Raw genomic sequence first — 15,794 nt, 5'->3', positions numbered from 1 at the left:
AAAAAAAAAAAAAAAAAAAAGTGCCAGGATGTGGTTTCGGACGGGACCGCCATTGACAGGGCTGGGAGAGTGGGCGGGGGATTGGGCCTGTTTGAGTCAGAGATTCGGCCGATTTGGTGGTGGATGAATTTCCGAATCGGATTCGGCTGAATCAATCAGGGACAGTAATTCGAATCATTGAATCGAATCACTGTCCTCTGAATTGGCCAAATCCAGAGCAAATACTAGCCGCTTCGCACAGGCCTTCCATTCACTAGTGAATTTAATTCCTTCACATTCCTGTCTGTGCAGCTCCTCTCTCAGCTGGGTAGTCATAACATTTTTATATTTTTCTTCATACAGAAGTCTTCCCAGGCCTATAGTCATTTTAGATGCCCTTCTCTGGACTTTTTATAGTTCTTTTGTACCCTTTTTGAAATGGTGTGACCAGAATGAACACGTTATTCAAGATGAGGATGTACCATTAGTTTATGCAATGGCATTATGATACTTTTAACATTCTCTCTCCTTTTCTTAATATAGCTTAATTGCTTGTTTGTTTGACTGCTGCTGTGCAGATGCTTTCATTGAGCTGTCCACAGTGATCCCCATGCCATTCTCCTGAGTGGTTACAGTTAATTTAGAAGCCATCAGCATGTCTGAGCAGTACAAATCGTTCCTTCCAACATGTATAACCTTGCACTTGTCTACATTGAACCTATCTGCCATCATGTTGCTCATTCATTTAGTTTTGTTGTGTTCTTTTGGAATACTTCATATATATATATTTTTTTTTTCTAGTATTAAATAAGCTCAATATGTATGACATTCAGTCACCTCACTCTTCATAACTTTGCCAGATCACTGATCAATACAGTAAACCAGGCCTGTCCAACTGGCAGCTTGTAGGCCTCGTGGTCTGTGAAGGATTAATTTGTGGTCCCCAGGCTCTCACTTGGTTGTCACTCCCCCAGTTCTTCCAGAGTAAGGTGATGTGGTGTGGCACTGCCTGTGATCTCAGATGAGTCTGTGGCCAGTGTGCAGACATAAGGTGTGCATTTCTGCCTTTTAAAAGATGGACAGCTCTGCATTAAACATCATCCCTAGAATGGGCTCATTTGAGGTACTCTGTTGTTGACTTTGACAATATTGTACAGTAAGTGTTTGTTTCTACTCTGTTTTTTGTCTCATAAGCTTTGCCTACACTTTCCTCTCTGTATCACATTTCCTGTTGTTGCTACCACTGACTCAGCTTCATTGGAGCTGACAACAGAAGTGCTTGTGTAGACAGTGCTGCTGCAGCCACTGGCACCTGTGCTACCACACTGTCTAACTCTACTTGGAGGAGGTCAAAATGAGACTGGAGGGGGAAAACACTGGTGTCTGAAGAAATCTTAAGTAGAAATACCTCTCTTTTGCTAGCATCTGAACTGGAAGTGCCAAAGCTGGGAATTTTGGTGGGGGTGAATAAGCTAATGCAGACAAGGCTATAACCACTTTCTGGTTCAGCTGTCTTACTGCTTGCCTTGTGTGCTCCTGGGAACTGTTCATTAAGACTTGGGTAATTTTTTTAAAACTGCTGAAGTGATTTGGGAGCCTGAGTCCCTTTGAAAGTCAGCGGTCACTTAGGTGTTTCTACAAACGTTACTTTCTCTCTCCTGTTGCTGGCAGAAAAAAAGAGATTGGTCCTTTATGTGCTTCCAGTTTAGGAGTCAACAGTGTTTTAAAAAGTAGGTGCCACGCACTTGAGGGTTACTCAAGGAACCAGGCTGAGGTATCTAGGATTCTAAGGCAGTCGACAAGGAAAATCAGGTGCCCCTGAAGGGCAATTCAGAGACTCCAGACACTGAGCAAGGAGCTGCCTAGGTGTAGCCAATAGGAGGCACTAAGCACAGGATTGTGTCTGACCTCCCACCCCCCGCAGTGAAGCTCAAGTGCCTGAGTCAGGGCTGTGAAGGAGGCTCCTCTGTCTACTCTGGCTCCAGAGTGCTGAGCCTTCTGAGTGTAAGTGCTTATCTGAGTAGCACTGTTTATGGTGCCCACTTTCTGCCCTAGTGTTTAGAGCACAAAGATTTACATGTTGTGCTTCCTGGAGGAATGTACTAACCCCAGAACCATAGAAATGCCTGAGGGTGACTGCCACTGTGCAGAAAGGGGTGCAAGATTCATGGAGCCAGGAACAGATAAAGTGGGAGGGAGCCTGTCTATAGCCCAGGGATGGGTTCCCCTGGGAAGGGTTTTAGTCCCTGCTGCCTGGGCTATTCCTTTTATTTATTTATTTTTTATTCAAGTACTGTCTAATTCATGAACAGTCTTGTAAGCAAGGACTAGAACCCACCTCCTCCTGTTCCTCTGACCATGGTTGGAGGGATGGTGACTGGCTGCTGCTTTGCTCTGTACTGAGCTCTGAGCTGTTGGGTGTGCTCATCTAGATTAGGCCCCTTTAGGGAAGCAGAGTTCAAGTGCTGCTCTGCTTCCATTCTGTATTGCTAGTGTAAGAGTGATATTGTAGTTGTGATAGTCCAGAAATTAGGTGAGACGAGCACTTCTTAGGATGATATCATTTATTGGATCAACTATGTAGTTGGGATAGAGTTTGACAAGTTTCATGTGCAAGGCATTCTTCCTTAGGTCTGACTGCAAGGAACAAAGCACAGCACTTGAGGGAGGTAGGCACTGAGGTGTCCATGCTGAGGTGCTTCCTAACATATATGAAAGTCTAAGATTTGGTGCCTAGGGATCAATGTACTCCAAAATATAAGGTGTCAGATAAACTTAGGCACCTAAGGGATTTTGTGGCCAGTGGAGGGCCCTATTCTGGACCACCTCTTGTGATTTAGGCACCTAAATTCTTAAGTTCTGTTTTAAGAGCCTAGTTTACTTGTGTGGTTTTGGCTTTTACTACTCCATTCTACATTGCTGAATTACTACTTTCCCTTTTTCTTTTCCCCTAATCTTTTTATAAAAGAGATGGAGAAAGACTGGCTCTAGCAGAGAGTGGGAAAGCTGAGACATGCACACTGACATACAGGGAGACATTTGTAATCTGAGATGCTTTCCAGGGGTGACTTCGTTTTTGTAGTTGTTAGGATTTATGTTTAGTGGACTGTGATCAGCTTTGTGAGCATTGTAGCACTGAACTCAGAGCAGTGGGGCTGGCACCATTGTCCTTATGCTGTTGAGTTTGGTAACCCTTTGGGAGGCTTTTAATTGTTGCCCTAACAGGGTCATAAATCACCATCCCCACAAGCTAAATTGTTGCAGGTTGGCTTAGTGAAGGAAAGCAAGATTAAAATAAGGAGTATTTCATTCAGTTTTGAACACAGTGTGATCTTTGTCCATTCTTATGCCTCATGTGAGTGGGTTCCATCATCTGGGCTTAGCTCCTGTGAGAGTTTCTGTCTTAAGCCATCATGAGCCTTTCCCATGGTTGGCCATTTCATTTAGCTAGTGGAATATAGCTGCTGTGGGAAATGATGGTTGCAGATATAAGGTATCTCAAACTGCTTGGCCAATCCTATAGAGGTCTTTTGAGTTCTGGGTAGAAACCTTGAACTGAAATCTGTAAGTGAGGCCTGATCTTGTAACCTGTAAGTGAGTCCATGTTGAAGCTGTTGTTGACTTCTGTGGTACAAGATTGGACCTGTAATTAGGGTGCCAGGTATCATATTTGTGGCAGCTATGGTGGTTAGCCAGTTGGAGATTATGAACACTGACCAAATTTATACCTGGTAAGAGGGGAATCTTCTGGCTGCTTGCTGATTAAATTGGGCATTATATACTATCTTGGTGTGAAATTGTATTGAGAAGTCCAAAAGGTTTTTCTTAGATTCCTAAGAAATGGGAGTTTAGATATTAGAGGAAAGCCTTGCAAAACCTCTAAAATAAATTATGGTGTCTTTTTATTACTGGTTAGAGACTATGTGTGTCAGAATTAATGATAGTTCCCCTCCTCAAAGCAGGTGCTGATAGTGTTACCCAGATTACAGGTAACTTTGCAGGCTGGCTGCTGATAGAAGAAGCAACAATAGGTGTATGGCTTGACCTTTTATTTGCTTGCACTTCAAAACATGAAACAAATAATTATCTCCAAGTGTATCTAGCTACCCATGACAGCACAACATAACATCTCCCCAGCCAGTTTAGGCAAGAATCTAAGGGATAGGAGAATGGTGGGACACAGATTGGTAGCAGGTCTTCTTGAATTTGCTGAGTTCTCCAAATTTCCCTCCAGCCTTTCCCCCATATTTATTATATGGCTTATTCTAAATAGTCTAATAAATGTTATCTGATTAGGTTTTATTCAACTTTCTTTATTTTACTGAAACTTTTGGAACTGGATGAACCAGTTTTCCTGTGGATGTGAAAGGTGTCAATTAGTTGGGATTTATGTTTCTGTGAAAATTATGCTTCTGGAATGAAGGATTCTTATCTCTTCCTTTCTTCACCATTGTGGAATATTTCTTGTCCTTATCCTGTTTTTCTCTTTCCCAAAATGTATAGTCTTCCGCTTTTATGTACTTATTTATTTTATTTATTTATTTATTTACAACTTACCTGGAACTGTAACAAAACTGCATCTATTATAGCAAAACAACATCCAATACATTTGCTTTTATCAATTAGTTTAAGCTAAAGCTATGATATAGTATTATATTATGTAATGGATTATGTAATGTCTTTTTCAGGCTTTGTGCTTTGTTTAATTTAATCTCATTGCTGGTTTAGTTAGACATGTTGATGGCTTGCTTTACTTTGTTGACCAAGCTAGTTGTCATGTCTAAAGAGGTTCATTGTACAGTCATTCAAAAACAGGCTTTGGGGTCTTCTGCTTAGCCATACTTCTCCAGCTTGGCCTAGGCCCCTTGAAAATGGCCAAGGCTGGCAACATCTGTCTGCTGGCAGCAGTTCCAAACATTTTGGGTACATTGTCAGGGATTGTCCCTGAGAACCAGTAGCACTTCTGTCACTGCTTCTAGCATAAACGGGCCAAATTATTGTGGGAGAAGGGAACTGGGTCTTAGTTTCTGCTCTCTTGCTCCTGGCATTCTCAGTGTGGCTGTCCTTCTCTCAAAAAGTGGAAGATACCAGCTGTCCCTGTGAGGAGTTATGTCCATGAGATAGTTGGGGTTCACTAAGGGATGTAAAGATTCTGTAGAACTTGAATTTCCTCTGCTCTTGTGCCAGAGGAGGTCTAGGCTAGTTTTGCTCTCTTCACAGCCGTGATACAGGGGGGTGAGGGTTTTCTTTGCATCTGAGCCCTAGTGATCTGTGTCAGTGAGGGGCTGGAGAGGGTGTTTTTTCCTGATGGAGTGTCTTTGACATCAAGTACAGATGGTTGTGCCTTACTAATTCTTTTTGATGGGGTAGAGATTTTGACAGGTGAATGATTTGCAGCCTTGCTTGCGTGCTCCCTCACCAGCTTGGTGCTAGTGCCCTGTCCTACACAGACAACTTGGATTTTATTCCCAGCTCTCTTTCACTTTCTGGGCCTGACCAATGTTTAGTGGGCAATATGACCTTGTAATTCAGTTCCCTAAACCTAGTCCATCCTGTCCAGGCCAGCTTGGTACTTGATATCGTGCAGTACTGTGCAAGAAACCAATGTTGTTGATGCTTAGCCCTATGTTTCAGTCCCTGGCTCATCTTCTTGCTTTGTGTTCTGCGCTAAGCCATGCAGGAGACAGTGGTTTGACTCTGTGTCCTTGTGTTTGGGTTGGCCAGGGCCCCAAGCTCTGTCAAAACAGCTCGTCTGTGGCTCCTACTGTGTCTCTGTGAGTTCACAGAGCCCTGGCCTGACATTCTTCTAACACGGAAGAGTCCAGAGCTTGAGCAAAAAGAGCCAGGACTGGAAACGCTTTTTTCCCGTCCCCCTGACAAGCATGCTTCACCCAGCCTGCCCTCCATCTCCTCTGGAATACAGACAAGCTCTGGGGAGCTGTAGACAGTGACTCCCCTCCAACCTTCACTGGCTGCTGGACTTTATTTTTTTTAATCCTCTGCTGGAGACAGTGTCGAGGACAATTATCCAGGCTGCATAAAAGCTGTTTCCCTGTAATGGGCTGTACTCCCTGTGCTGTGACAAACTGCCCAGCTGCTCTGGCTCTCTCCCTCCCACTCCCTCTCTTTCATTCCCTATTACTCCCTTTCTAACTCTCTTGCTCTTCCTGTTTCATTTCTTGCCTTCATCACTCCCTTTCTTTGACTGTCTTTCTTCCCCACACACGGGCAGACACGCACAGAAGGACGGGGAAGGGGAGCATCCTGGTCAAGCAGGGGACTGTTTGTCACAACAGAACTATCAAAGGAAACCCATTAAATCCAGCAGTCTTACTTGTGTCCTCTGTGGGTCTGGGGGATTCAGGCAGCATTTTGTGCAAGTCTGTGGGTGGCTTTGAGTAGGCATTGTGTGTGGGCACCTCCTATTGTGGTTATACATACACATGCAGTGTGTGTACTTGAATGTGTGTTTCTGCTGTGCATCTTTCTGTTTACACATATACCTGTCTGTCTGATTTTTCTCTAAGATTTCCTATAGTATTGTGGTGTTCTTTTGAATGAGGCTGGCAAAGGAAGCCCACTGTGGACATCCTGAGACTTCTGCTCTTGTCACTGGGCTTAAGGTTCTTCTATGGAGGTATAGTGAGAAATGCTTTGTCAAAGAGAGAGGTTTTGTAGAGTGCCCTGTAAGATATCCAGCTCTGGATTATTCTGCCCTTCTCTAGTATCTTGTTTCACGGCTGAATCCCTTCCACCGAGAGTGATTTGTTCTGGCACCTATGTGCTTCATCTGGCCGTGGTTAGGTGCATTTGCCTAGAGGCCAATTGTAGCTGCGTCCAGGCCTTTTGATGGCTCTGAATATCGGACCAAGGCATTGAACTGGCAAGGAAAGTGCAGATAAGAGCACAGAGATGACATGCTTACACACATGTGCATGCGTGTGCTCTAGTTTATTTTGAATAAATGTGAGAATGAAGTCCTATGTAAGCCCATTTTGCCCAAATGCCATCTGCACTCATGTCCCCAGGAGTGTCAGATGATTGTTCTCTGACAAGAGTTCACCTGGAGGGGGTTTAAACTTGTGAACCCCATACAAATATTCTTGAATTGGGCATCCCTTGGTTTCTGGCAAATGCTAGAGGATGTGCTCTAATTAGGTTCTCAGTATTTTGGAAAAGCCCTATTTGGAAGTTTAGGGCCCTACATTTGAACTGCCCTAGTGAGAGCTTGGACCCAGGTTTCAAACTTGGCTTCGTGAAGAAATCTGTTCTTCATAAGTTCTTCTGTACAAATCACTGCCACCCCTGGGTTCTTTCCTGCATCTCATTAACTGACATTGCTGATACATAAACTGTTCCTTGCTTGACATGTGGTGAATTGAATCAAAAACTTGCAGAGTGAAAAGCACAAACTGCTTCAGCTAAAGAGCTGGGGTTCTGGAGCTGGTGGTGCCAGCAACTCATATGATCTGTGGGTCAGACTGAGTGTAGCATGTGTTGGGTCTTGATAACATCTGTCATCTGGTTCTTTCTACCTCTGAGCCTTCCCCAGAGAGAATTGTGTGTGCAGTATACTGTGTGGTTTGGTACGTTTCTGCTTTATGCATAGTTTTTATCCATACACTGTTCACTGTTATATTGGAAAAGGCAGGGCCTTGTCCTTGGAGCAGAGGTTGGTGAGGATTATGCTGGCCTTTGATTTCTGTAGAGTTTGGTCTGAGGCTGTAGAACAAATTCCTGACAAAAAAACTGTCTTCTGGAGAGAGAAGATTTACTCTATGGTAGAGTGGTCCATTGACCTCTTCATCCCAGAGCTTCAGGTGATAGGCTGTCAGGTGACTTGATTACAAAGACTGACAGCAAAGTCTGAGGAGTGTGTAAGCAATAGAGTGAGACTGGATGCAAAAGTCCTGCTATTCATAGATGAACACTTTGTAATAGTTTAAGGAGAGTGTGTATATGTGTAAGCAGTGGTTGGGGACAGAGTTAAGAGTAAACTGTTTCCTAACTTTTGAGCACTTGATTTTTCCAACTTCAAGGTGAATCTGTTTTTTGTTTGAGTTCTGGATAATTTCTCTGAGCCAGTGTTTCTGAATACCTGAGCAAGCAGCTGTGAACTGTGAGGATTTGGTGTCTTTAGCCATGTCCCTGAGAGGGAATTCATGCCAGAACTGCAGCAAGGATTTGGACTTTGCTGAACTCTGACACCCAATACCATGAGGTATTTGCCACTGCTGTGCAGATGGCAGCCAGCTGTAGAAAGGGATGGGAATGTGTTTTTGTATATTTGCTTGCATTTTATTAATTTAGCAGGATAAATTCAATTGAAATCCATTAGTAGACTACTGACTAAATCTGTCCCCCTGATGGGGATGTTTCCTACTAGTAATGTAAACAGAATATATCATTGTCATTAGAGGGTTTGGTACTTAGTACTTTCTTGAGAGAGAGCCAGTGCTGTCAGCTGAAATACAGACCTGGACAGTGATTATCTGCAGTGGTTGGTCTCTTGGGGTGCTGACAAAAGTAACGTTTGTTGTGTGATTGGCTCCCTGAAAGTGCTCTACAGACAAGCCATGACACATGTATGGCTGCAGAGTGCTTTAAAAGTGGCTGATCATGTGACAAATTTTAACCCTCATCTAATGATCAGATGAAGACACTCTGAAGTTGAGTGCCTTAGGTAACTTCCGCATACTCTGTGCATGATTGGGACTGGGCTAATGCAGCCCAGCTTCACCCCTGGTGCTGTCTGTAGGAAGAGAGTGGGGATGGGGGGAGGAGAGGGAGCTGTGGGTTGGTGTTTGCCCAACCTGAGCTGGAAGGTGGATTGGAGCTCTCTTGCCTTGTGGCCTCCCTCCCAGCCCCCTCCCTCTCCAGCTCAGTTGGGCAAACCCCAGCTTGCAGCTCTCTCCTCTTCCCCATCCCTCCTCCTTTTCTGAAGACAGCCCTGGAGCTGTGGGTGGGGATGTGGGAGAGCTGGGGGTGGGGGGTGGTGTGGAGAGAAGCTGCAGGCAGGCAACTCCTCCATTGGATTGGATCCAAAGCAGAGCTTGATTTCTTTCCCTTGCACCCTCCCAACCCAACAGCAAATGCCTGTTGGGTCTGGGGGGTCACTGTAACTCATGGCACTTTCTGTGAAGTGCCATGAGTTAGAGTGGGGGTACTGCACGTATCAGTTCCTGGTGTCTGCATCACTGAAACTTGTATGATAGCTGTCATGGGGATGCTTTCTGTTGGCTGACTGAGCAGAGGCTAAGAACTGATGGGACCCTGGAAACTGATCCCTAACCTCACCCCTGGAACTGGGACAGGGAGAAAGGGGCTGGTAGAAGAGTATGCGTAATAAATCCTGGTACTGCTGTAGTTCAGATTGTAGCTATTTTGCTGATAAGTAGGATCCAGTCTCTGAGGGGCTGCCTATCCAGTACCATTGACTAGGGCTAAATTGACATCAATTGTTTTCTAAACATGTCTTTAAATAGAATGTCTTTCCACATTTTCCGGGAGGCATCTGTGCTGGGACATCCTCTAGGTGACCTCTGCACTTTTTGTCTTTCTTTGATCTGCTGCTTTCTCACTGAGACATGGCTTCACATACATTTTAAACAGGAGCTTGTAGCTTTTATATGCTGGAGTGTTCTTCGTTGGTTCCCCTCAGCTCTCTAAATCAACAAAATGCAGTCCTAGAGTTCATCTGACATGATAGATGGTGCAGATACAGAGCCAAATAAGCAAATTAATCCAGTTTAGAAGAATAAGAGTAGGGGAATAAGAATTTTAAGGGTGGTGGGATGATGAGAAGCAAAAGGTTTGAGAAAGCAGCTCAGCTGATGTCCTGGTTTCTCTGTAGGTGCACCTTCGCTCTGCAGAACGCCTCCGGGACCTGTGCTGTGCCAACCGAGGCACTTTCATCAAGGTGGGACAGCACCTAGGAGCACTAGACTACCTTCTGCCTGAAGAATACACCCACACCCTCAAGGTGCTGCATAGCCAGGCCCCACAGAGCAGCATGCAAGAAATCAAACAAGTGATACAAGAGGATCTGGGCAAAGAGGTAGGAAAGACATTGTCCCTTGTATACCTTACCAGGCAGTCAGCTGCAGGGTGTGGTGCCTCTGGATAACCATGTGTGGTAATCTGCAGCCATAGGAGGGCACATGTACATTGGAAGCCAAACATTGAAAGAGATGGTAGCGGGAGTCGTCTTAGCCTATCCTTGGGGAAAATGTGGTAGAGCTCTCACAGGTTTCCCATATGTCTGTGCACATGGTTGGTGAAGCCTAAAAAAAAGAGGAGGCAGTAGCAGAATTGTGGGATGGGAACCTTAGCAAAGCTATATGTGAAGAGCCCATGACAAGAATAACAGAGGTACTGCAGGTGAGGACTGAGGGCTGTGAGCAGAGCTGTGGGCATCTCCAGGAGTTGAGTACAGGGGATGCTGCAGTTACGGAGCATGGCGCGCTGGCAGAGTTGTGCATGTGTAGATTGCACTGCCCCTGGCTGCTTCAGACCAATTCTAGCTGGCACTGACAGCCCTTTACTTTCACAAGCCCCTAATTAACCCCAAATGGAAAAAAAATAAATCCCTTTAATAACAACATCAATCACTTTTGGTGCTCACACAAGATAACAGGGTAGCAAAGGAGGCCCTGTCACCATTAACCCTTAGGAGTCAGGAGCAAAGAAACCAATATGGCATCCTGCTGTTTTTCATCTAATCCCTTCTGATGACAGCTTCCCTTGTTGCAGGGTGAGGAGCCTTGGGGATGCAGGGAGGAAGGCATCAACTATGCATGTCTGTGTGGTGCAAAACAGTGGGAATAGCAGTGCAGGGGGAGTGGGGCTGCCTTGTGCAAAGGGAAGGGTAGAGGCTATGGGGAGTGGGAAAAGGGTTGGGGTGTTGGTGGGCATTGGAGTGGTGTGTGTGTACGCGTGTGCATGCATGGACACATGCACATGCATGCCAGGGTACATCAATTTACAACCATGGGTTAAGGGGGGATGTATTGGATCATGCCTGGGATGTATTGGATCATGCCTGGCTATGTGGATTAGTTATAAGCAACTGTATGCTTTTTAGTGGCAAAGAATTAAGGTTAATTTTTTTGACCTGGCTCGGCACTACCTGTAATTGTGACCAACCACCCCTCAGCTTTGTAGCTAGGTTGGTACCAGCTGGATTCACAGTGTAGCAGATAGCTGGAGTATGGAGCAGACCAGTATACCTGTTCCCTACAGGACCCATTCCTCAGCTTCCACCTCATGTGGAGCTCCAGCCAGCTTCTCCCATCCTGGATGAAGATGAAAGCCACACTGGGACTGACTGTATTAAAATATGAAAGCAGCTATCTCTAGTTCAGCTGGCATGGCTTCTCTCTGCAGCTGACCAGGGTGCTCAGCGATAGGCCTGTTCCTTTACTCTCAAATGCATTTTCAGCTGCCACAGCTCCGCCGTGGTTTCTCTCAGCATTTCAGGAGCTGGCCGAGCCTTCCATGCCTCATTGATTCCCAGCAAGACAGCTTGGATCACCCTCTTGGTAGCAACCTTTCCTCTTAGCATTCACTTCACCCACATGGGCAGTGCTGGGTTGGTATTTAATTTTAGAGAGACAGTGAGCGAGAGATAGAAAAAGGGAATGAGAGGGAATGCTAATGAGCAAATGAAAGTGAGAAGACAGAGAGGGGAAAGAGAAATGAATAAAAAGAAGGAAGCTGATGGGACTGGACTGTTATGAGGCCAAAGGCAGTTGCTTAGGGCCAGTAGTTATAAGGGATTGAGTCAAAGTAGGTAAAAACACAAAGGGGTTTGAAAACCTCATGTGCCAAAGTCCTCCTTGCTGGAGCCGGTAGGATACTAGGGAATCACATTAGAAGTGATCCGAATCCTGGTTAAGGAATATGTCCATTGTATTTTCCAATAAAATTCCCATTTGAGAACTGGGATTTGGGTGGGGGATTATTAGGGAAGTTGGGAAGTGGAAACTGAATACGGTAATGTTCCTGGTGAGGTCAGGAGCCCAAGGCACATCTGTACTGCCCTGCAGCACTCTTGAGATTTGCTGCTGAGAAGCGCACCCCACCCACCAACTCCACATGCAGCAAATCTGGAAATGAGGCTTTGAAGCCACCCTGAGGGCACTTATCACTGCTCTCAAGCATGTTTCTCATTGGCATTCTTCTAAGCTTTGCAGAAATGGTATACATGAGTCTCTTGACCCCAACAGCATCCTGCCTGGGAACCAGCAGCTGAAACCATCTAGAAACAGAAATTGAACTGAAGTAATAACTATAATGGACCTGGAGCCCAGTTGTACTGCTGTATAAGTTAGTGGCTGAACGTCTATTGGCTTTAGTGGGGGTAAGATCAGGCTCCTTCATGAGCTCAATATATGGGGCAAGAAATAAATGCCCCCCCCATAGCTTCCAGCATTCAGAGACCCTGGGAGTCCTAATTTGGAGGTTGCATCTCCAGTTATTGTGTTTAATACTCACTGATGGACCTGTCCTCCATGAATTTGCCAATTCCCTTTTGGTCCTGCTTTAAATTATTAGGGAGTAGTAGCAGAAAGCTAGCTCTGTTGGGTTGCATGTGCTGTGTACCATCAGGTCTTAGGGCAGAGAGGAAATGGCACGACTGGGGACCTTGCTGGGACCTCCACTGAGAATACCATGTATTCTTGTGTAAAATGCACCCTGGAATAAGATACATGCTCTGTTATTGAAAGGCAGAATGAAGAAAGGTCTTTCTTTGTAGTAACTGAGTAGCAGCAGCTAGCTAGGGAGCTGAGCTTATTGATCACTGTAGATCATGTGAAGACTTTACCTTTGTCGCAGAGAGATGCTCTTACCATATTTCTCGCATATAATGCACTCCAATTGCCAGCAGCTGTTTTTCTGGGAAAAAACAAACGTGTTGTATGTGAGAAAATACAGTATTTTAGTAATGCTTTGTGTACATGAAGAAAAAGAAATATAGCATGTATTTGGAGAAATGTTGCAGAAACGATGTGGCTAATGCTACTGATGTTTCAACAAAGGGTAAAAGCCTTTGTGTGGTATACAGTGGTTACCACTTATTGTGCAGGGTTATGGGAAATCCTGCTGCTGTAGGAACTCCCACCTTGGGCCAGTGGTAGAATCTGAATCTTAAGTTCTGCAGCAGAAAGCTCTACTACCCTTTCCAGACCTGTTAACCCCCATCTTTCACGAGGCACATGTCTGGGCTTCTCTCCAGCTCACTGATGTCCTCTGTTTCTGTCCTCTCAGATCACCTTTATTAGTGCATGTAGCTCTTTGTCTTGGTGAGGAGCATCCTTCTCAAATGTGATTTCTTCTCACAGCTTCCTTAAGTTAGATCTTGTTGTGTGGTTTTCACTGGGAGAATCTGTAGGTCTTTCTGGATCTTCCTGATCACGCTAGAATTTTTTCTCGGGTCCCTAGTGACACAAGTCCAGTCTGCTAGTTCCTGTTCTCCAAGTTTGTCCTCAGGGCTCTAATAAAACTTGTCTGTGAGCTCAGGGGAGGTTAAACTTACTATCTGAATAAAGCCACTGAACAGATCAAATAGTAGACCAAGCAACAGGCTTTTTGGAACCTGCCCCAGCCCCGCATCATACTCAGGGGGAGTTCCTCTTATGTACACGGCACTCTCCCGCATCACTGATCCAGGAGTTTTGCTCCCATTGACCAGTAGATGGCAGATGAACCCTGGCCTACTGGATTAGGATTAGTTATATAAAAGAGAGCTGGAAGCACTTGGGGGACAGGGTATAAGGGCCACACTCTTACTGCTTGGTATTTGTCATGCTTTGAAGCAAAATGCTGCTCCCCTGAGAGACTAACTTGATGGCAGGCAGACAGTTGGCCTGCAAGGGCGGACTTGCATCCCTAAGAGCTTCATTCCAACCGCTCCCAGCATTTGCCCCACCTTCTGCAGAGTTGTCTGTTCTGTGTCTCTAGCACTGTGTTCCTCTCATGTGACCAGGGAGGTACATAATCCCTGACACAATGCTTGTGGGGAGGGAGCATGTTGTTACATGTTTTGCATGATCCTGTTGCATTTCCTGCAGCAGTTATCTCCAAGCCCATTCCATACTCTTTTTTTTCAGTTCTGCTTCAGTACTTGTATGCCTTGTTAGATCCTCAACAACATCACTTTAACTGGGTGACCCTTAGGGTGGGCAGATGCAGGGGTGGGGGGAACACAGAAGCTGGACATCTTCACTTCCCCTTACCAGGCACATAGTTTGTGGGCACTGGAAAGAGAGAAGGCTGACAGGACTGTATTCTGTTTGCAAATACTTTCAGGTGAGTCTGACTCTATCTTTCACCTTTCTTAAGAATAGGCTTTTAGGGTTGTTACCCTGATCATTAACCCCTCAAACCATAAGGGTAACCCTGGAAAATGGGAGGGGAGGATGTGACCATTCCTCCACCCCTTGCACTAGTCTCCCTCTGGGCTCGTCAAGCCTTCCAAGCAGCTGTCAATAAAAAACGCATTTATATTAAAACGATAATGAGGAATAAAAAACCTTCACATTTTTTTCAATAATGCAGGGTATAAAAAGGAGATTTTTATCAATTATGAAAAAGATTTTGGCCATAAAAAGGTAATTTAAAGAGTCTGAGATGGATGGCGAGAACCATTAATGTCACCCAGAACAAATGGGCCTGCATTATTCAATTGAGAGGCGGTGGCGGCTGCTTGTACTGGTGCTGCTGCTGCCTCTCTGCTCTAGCTGGCTCGCTCCTTTGCATCTCAGAGCAGATGCACCTGCTGATGACAAGCCTCAAAGAAGCCACCCCCAGCAGTGGCTGGGCCTTCTTGGGACTGATGGCAACTGAACTATTCAGTACCTTGGAAGCATGGTGCATGTTCTGTGGTGTGGCTCTGTGAATATGGGGCAAGCGGCATAACCTGTGGGGACTTTCTGTGGCTCTTGCTGCACCCATCAGTTTACCCACTGGTGTCCCCTCTATTCGCTTGGTAGCAGCCAGGATGACTGATATTCTCTCTAGCACACTACCTGAGATCCTTGATAACACTGCTGTTGGCAGTTTTGCAGCCCTTATTTTAATTTGTTAGACATGGAACATGAGCACTCCCTAATCGCATGCGCTAGTTTAATGGGCTTGAGAAGGATTCATTTTGGTGACTTTCAGCTGTTGTAGGAAGGTCTTGCTGAGTGTGGCTGGTGTCATTTACCATGGGAGACGTCATTTCTCTCGCCCAAGTTAAGGATGGCTCTGGTAGCCTAGATCTTCTACTTTGGTTCTCTTCACTTGCCTGTCAGTGGTTTGACAGTTGGGATGCTGGTAGTTGACTGTGTGGCCAGTAGATTTTCTGAAGTTGTCCTTGTCTCCCAGTGGCAAGTATGAAAACCTCATCTCTTGGGTTTTAGAATTAGATCAGAAAAAAATCTTGGGGAATAAACTGTAGAAAGTAATTCTGCCTTGGCTGCTTCTTCTCTAATTTGTCATTCTGTCAATCGCCTGTGTTATAGAGTTTAATATACTGAATGGGCTTTGTCAGACTGTCCTGTTGTGGTCTCAGGTATGGAGGGCAGGTTTCCTAAAGAGATTTTGTCACCGTGTGTTTGTTCAGGGGTTTGTTGACTCATGGATTATCATGCATCATCGTTACAGTGCTGTGTCTTTATTGATGTACTATGCTCATGGTATACATGTCCCTTGGGGACTCTGGCAGGATGTGCTGGGCACTGTTTAGACAACTTTTGCTGGAATTTGGAGCCAAATGTGTATCAGAGAAAAGGCCCTTGGGAATCCATGTCATGGGTATGCCCCCCCCCCCC

General features: G+C 45.2%; 1 protein-coding gene across 12 annotated transcripts in view; it reads left to right on the top strand.

Moving 5' to 3' along the window:
* Positions 1 to 15,794, top strand: part of ADCK1 (aarF domain containing kinase 1) — a 141,572-nt gene that overhangs the window by 59,019 nt on the left and 66,759 nt on the right. For 8 of the 12 annotated variants that reach the window (XM_019518719.1, XM_019518717.1, XM_019518718.1 and 5 more), the window contains one exon: positions 9,833 to 10,036. The exons of 1 other annotated variant lie outside the window; for it this stretch is intronic. In XM_019518719.1, coding sequence (XP_019374264.1) covers positions 9,833 to 10,036 — 204 coding nt within the window. Of the gene's footprint in view, positions 1 to 6,506; positions 6,617 to 9,832; positions 10,037 to 15,794 lie in introns of all 12 variants that reach the window. 3 more of the 12 variants (XM_019518723.1, XM_019518724.1, XM_019518725.1) reach the window with 1 other exon arrangement.

This window comes from Gavialis gangeticus, unplaced genomic scaffold (genome assembly GCF_001723915.1).
Source record: "Gavialis gangeticus isolate Ggan-Ray unplaced genomic scaffold, GavGan_comp1, whole genome shotgun sequence".
NCBI classification, from domain to species: Eukaryota; Metazoa; Chordata; order Crocodylia; family Gavialidae; genus Gavialis; species Gavialis gangeticus.
This window is presented reverse-complemented; position numbering and strand designations above follow the sequence as displayed.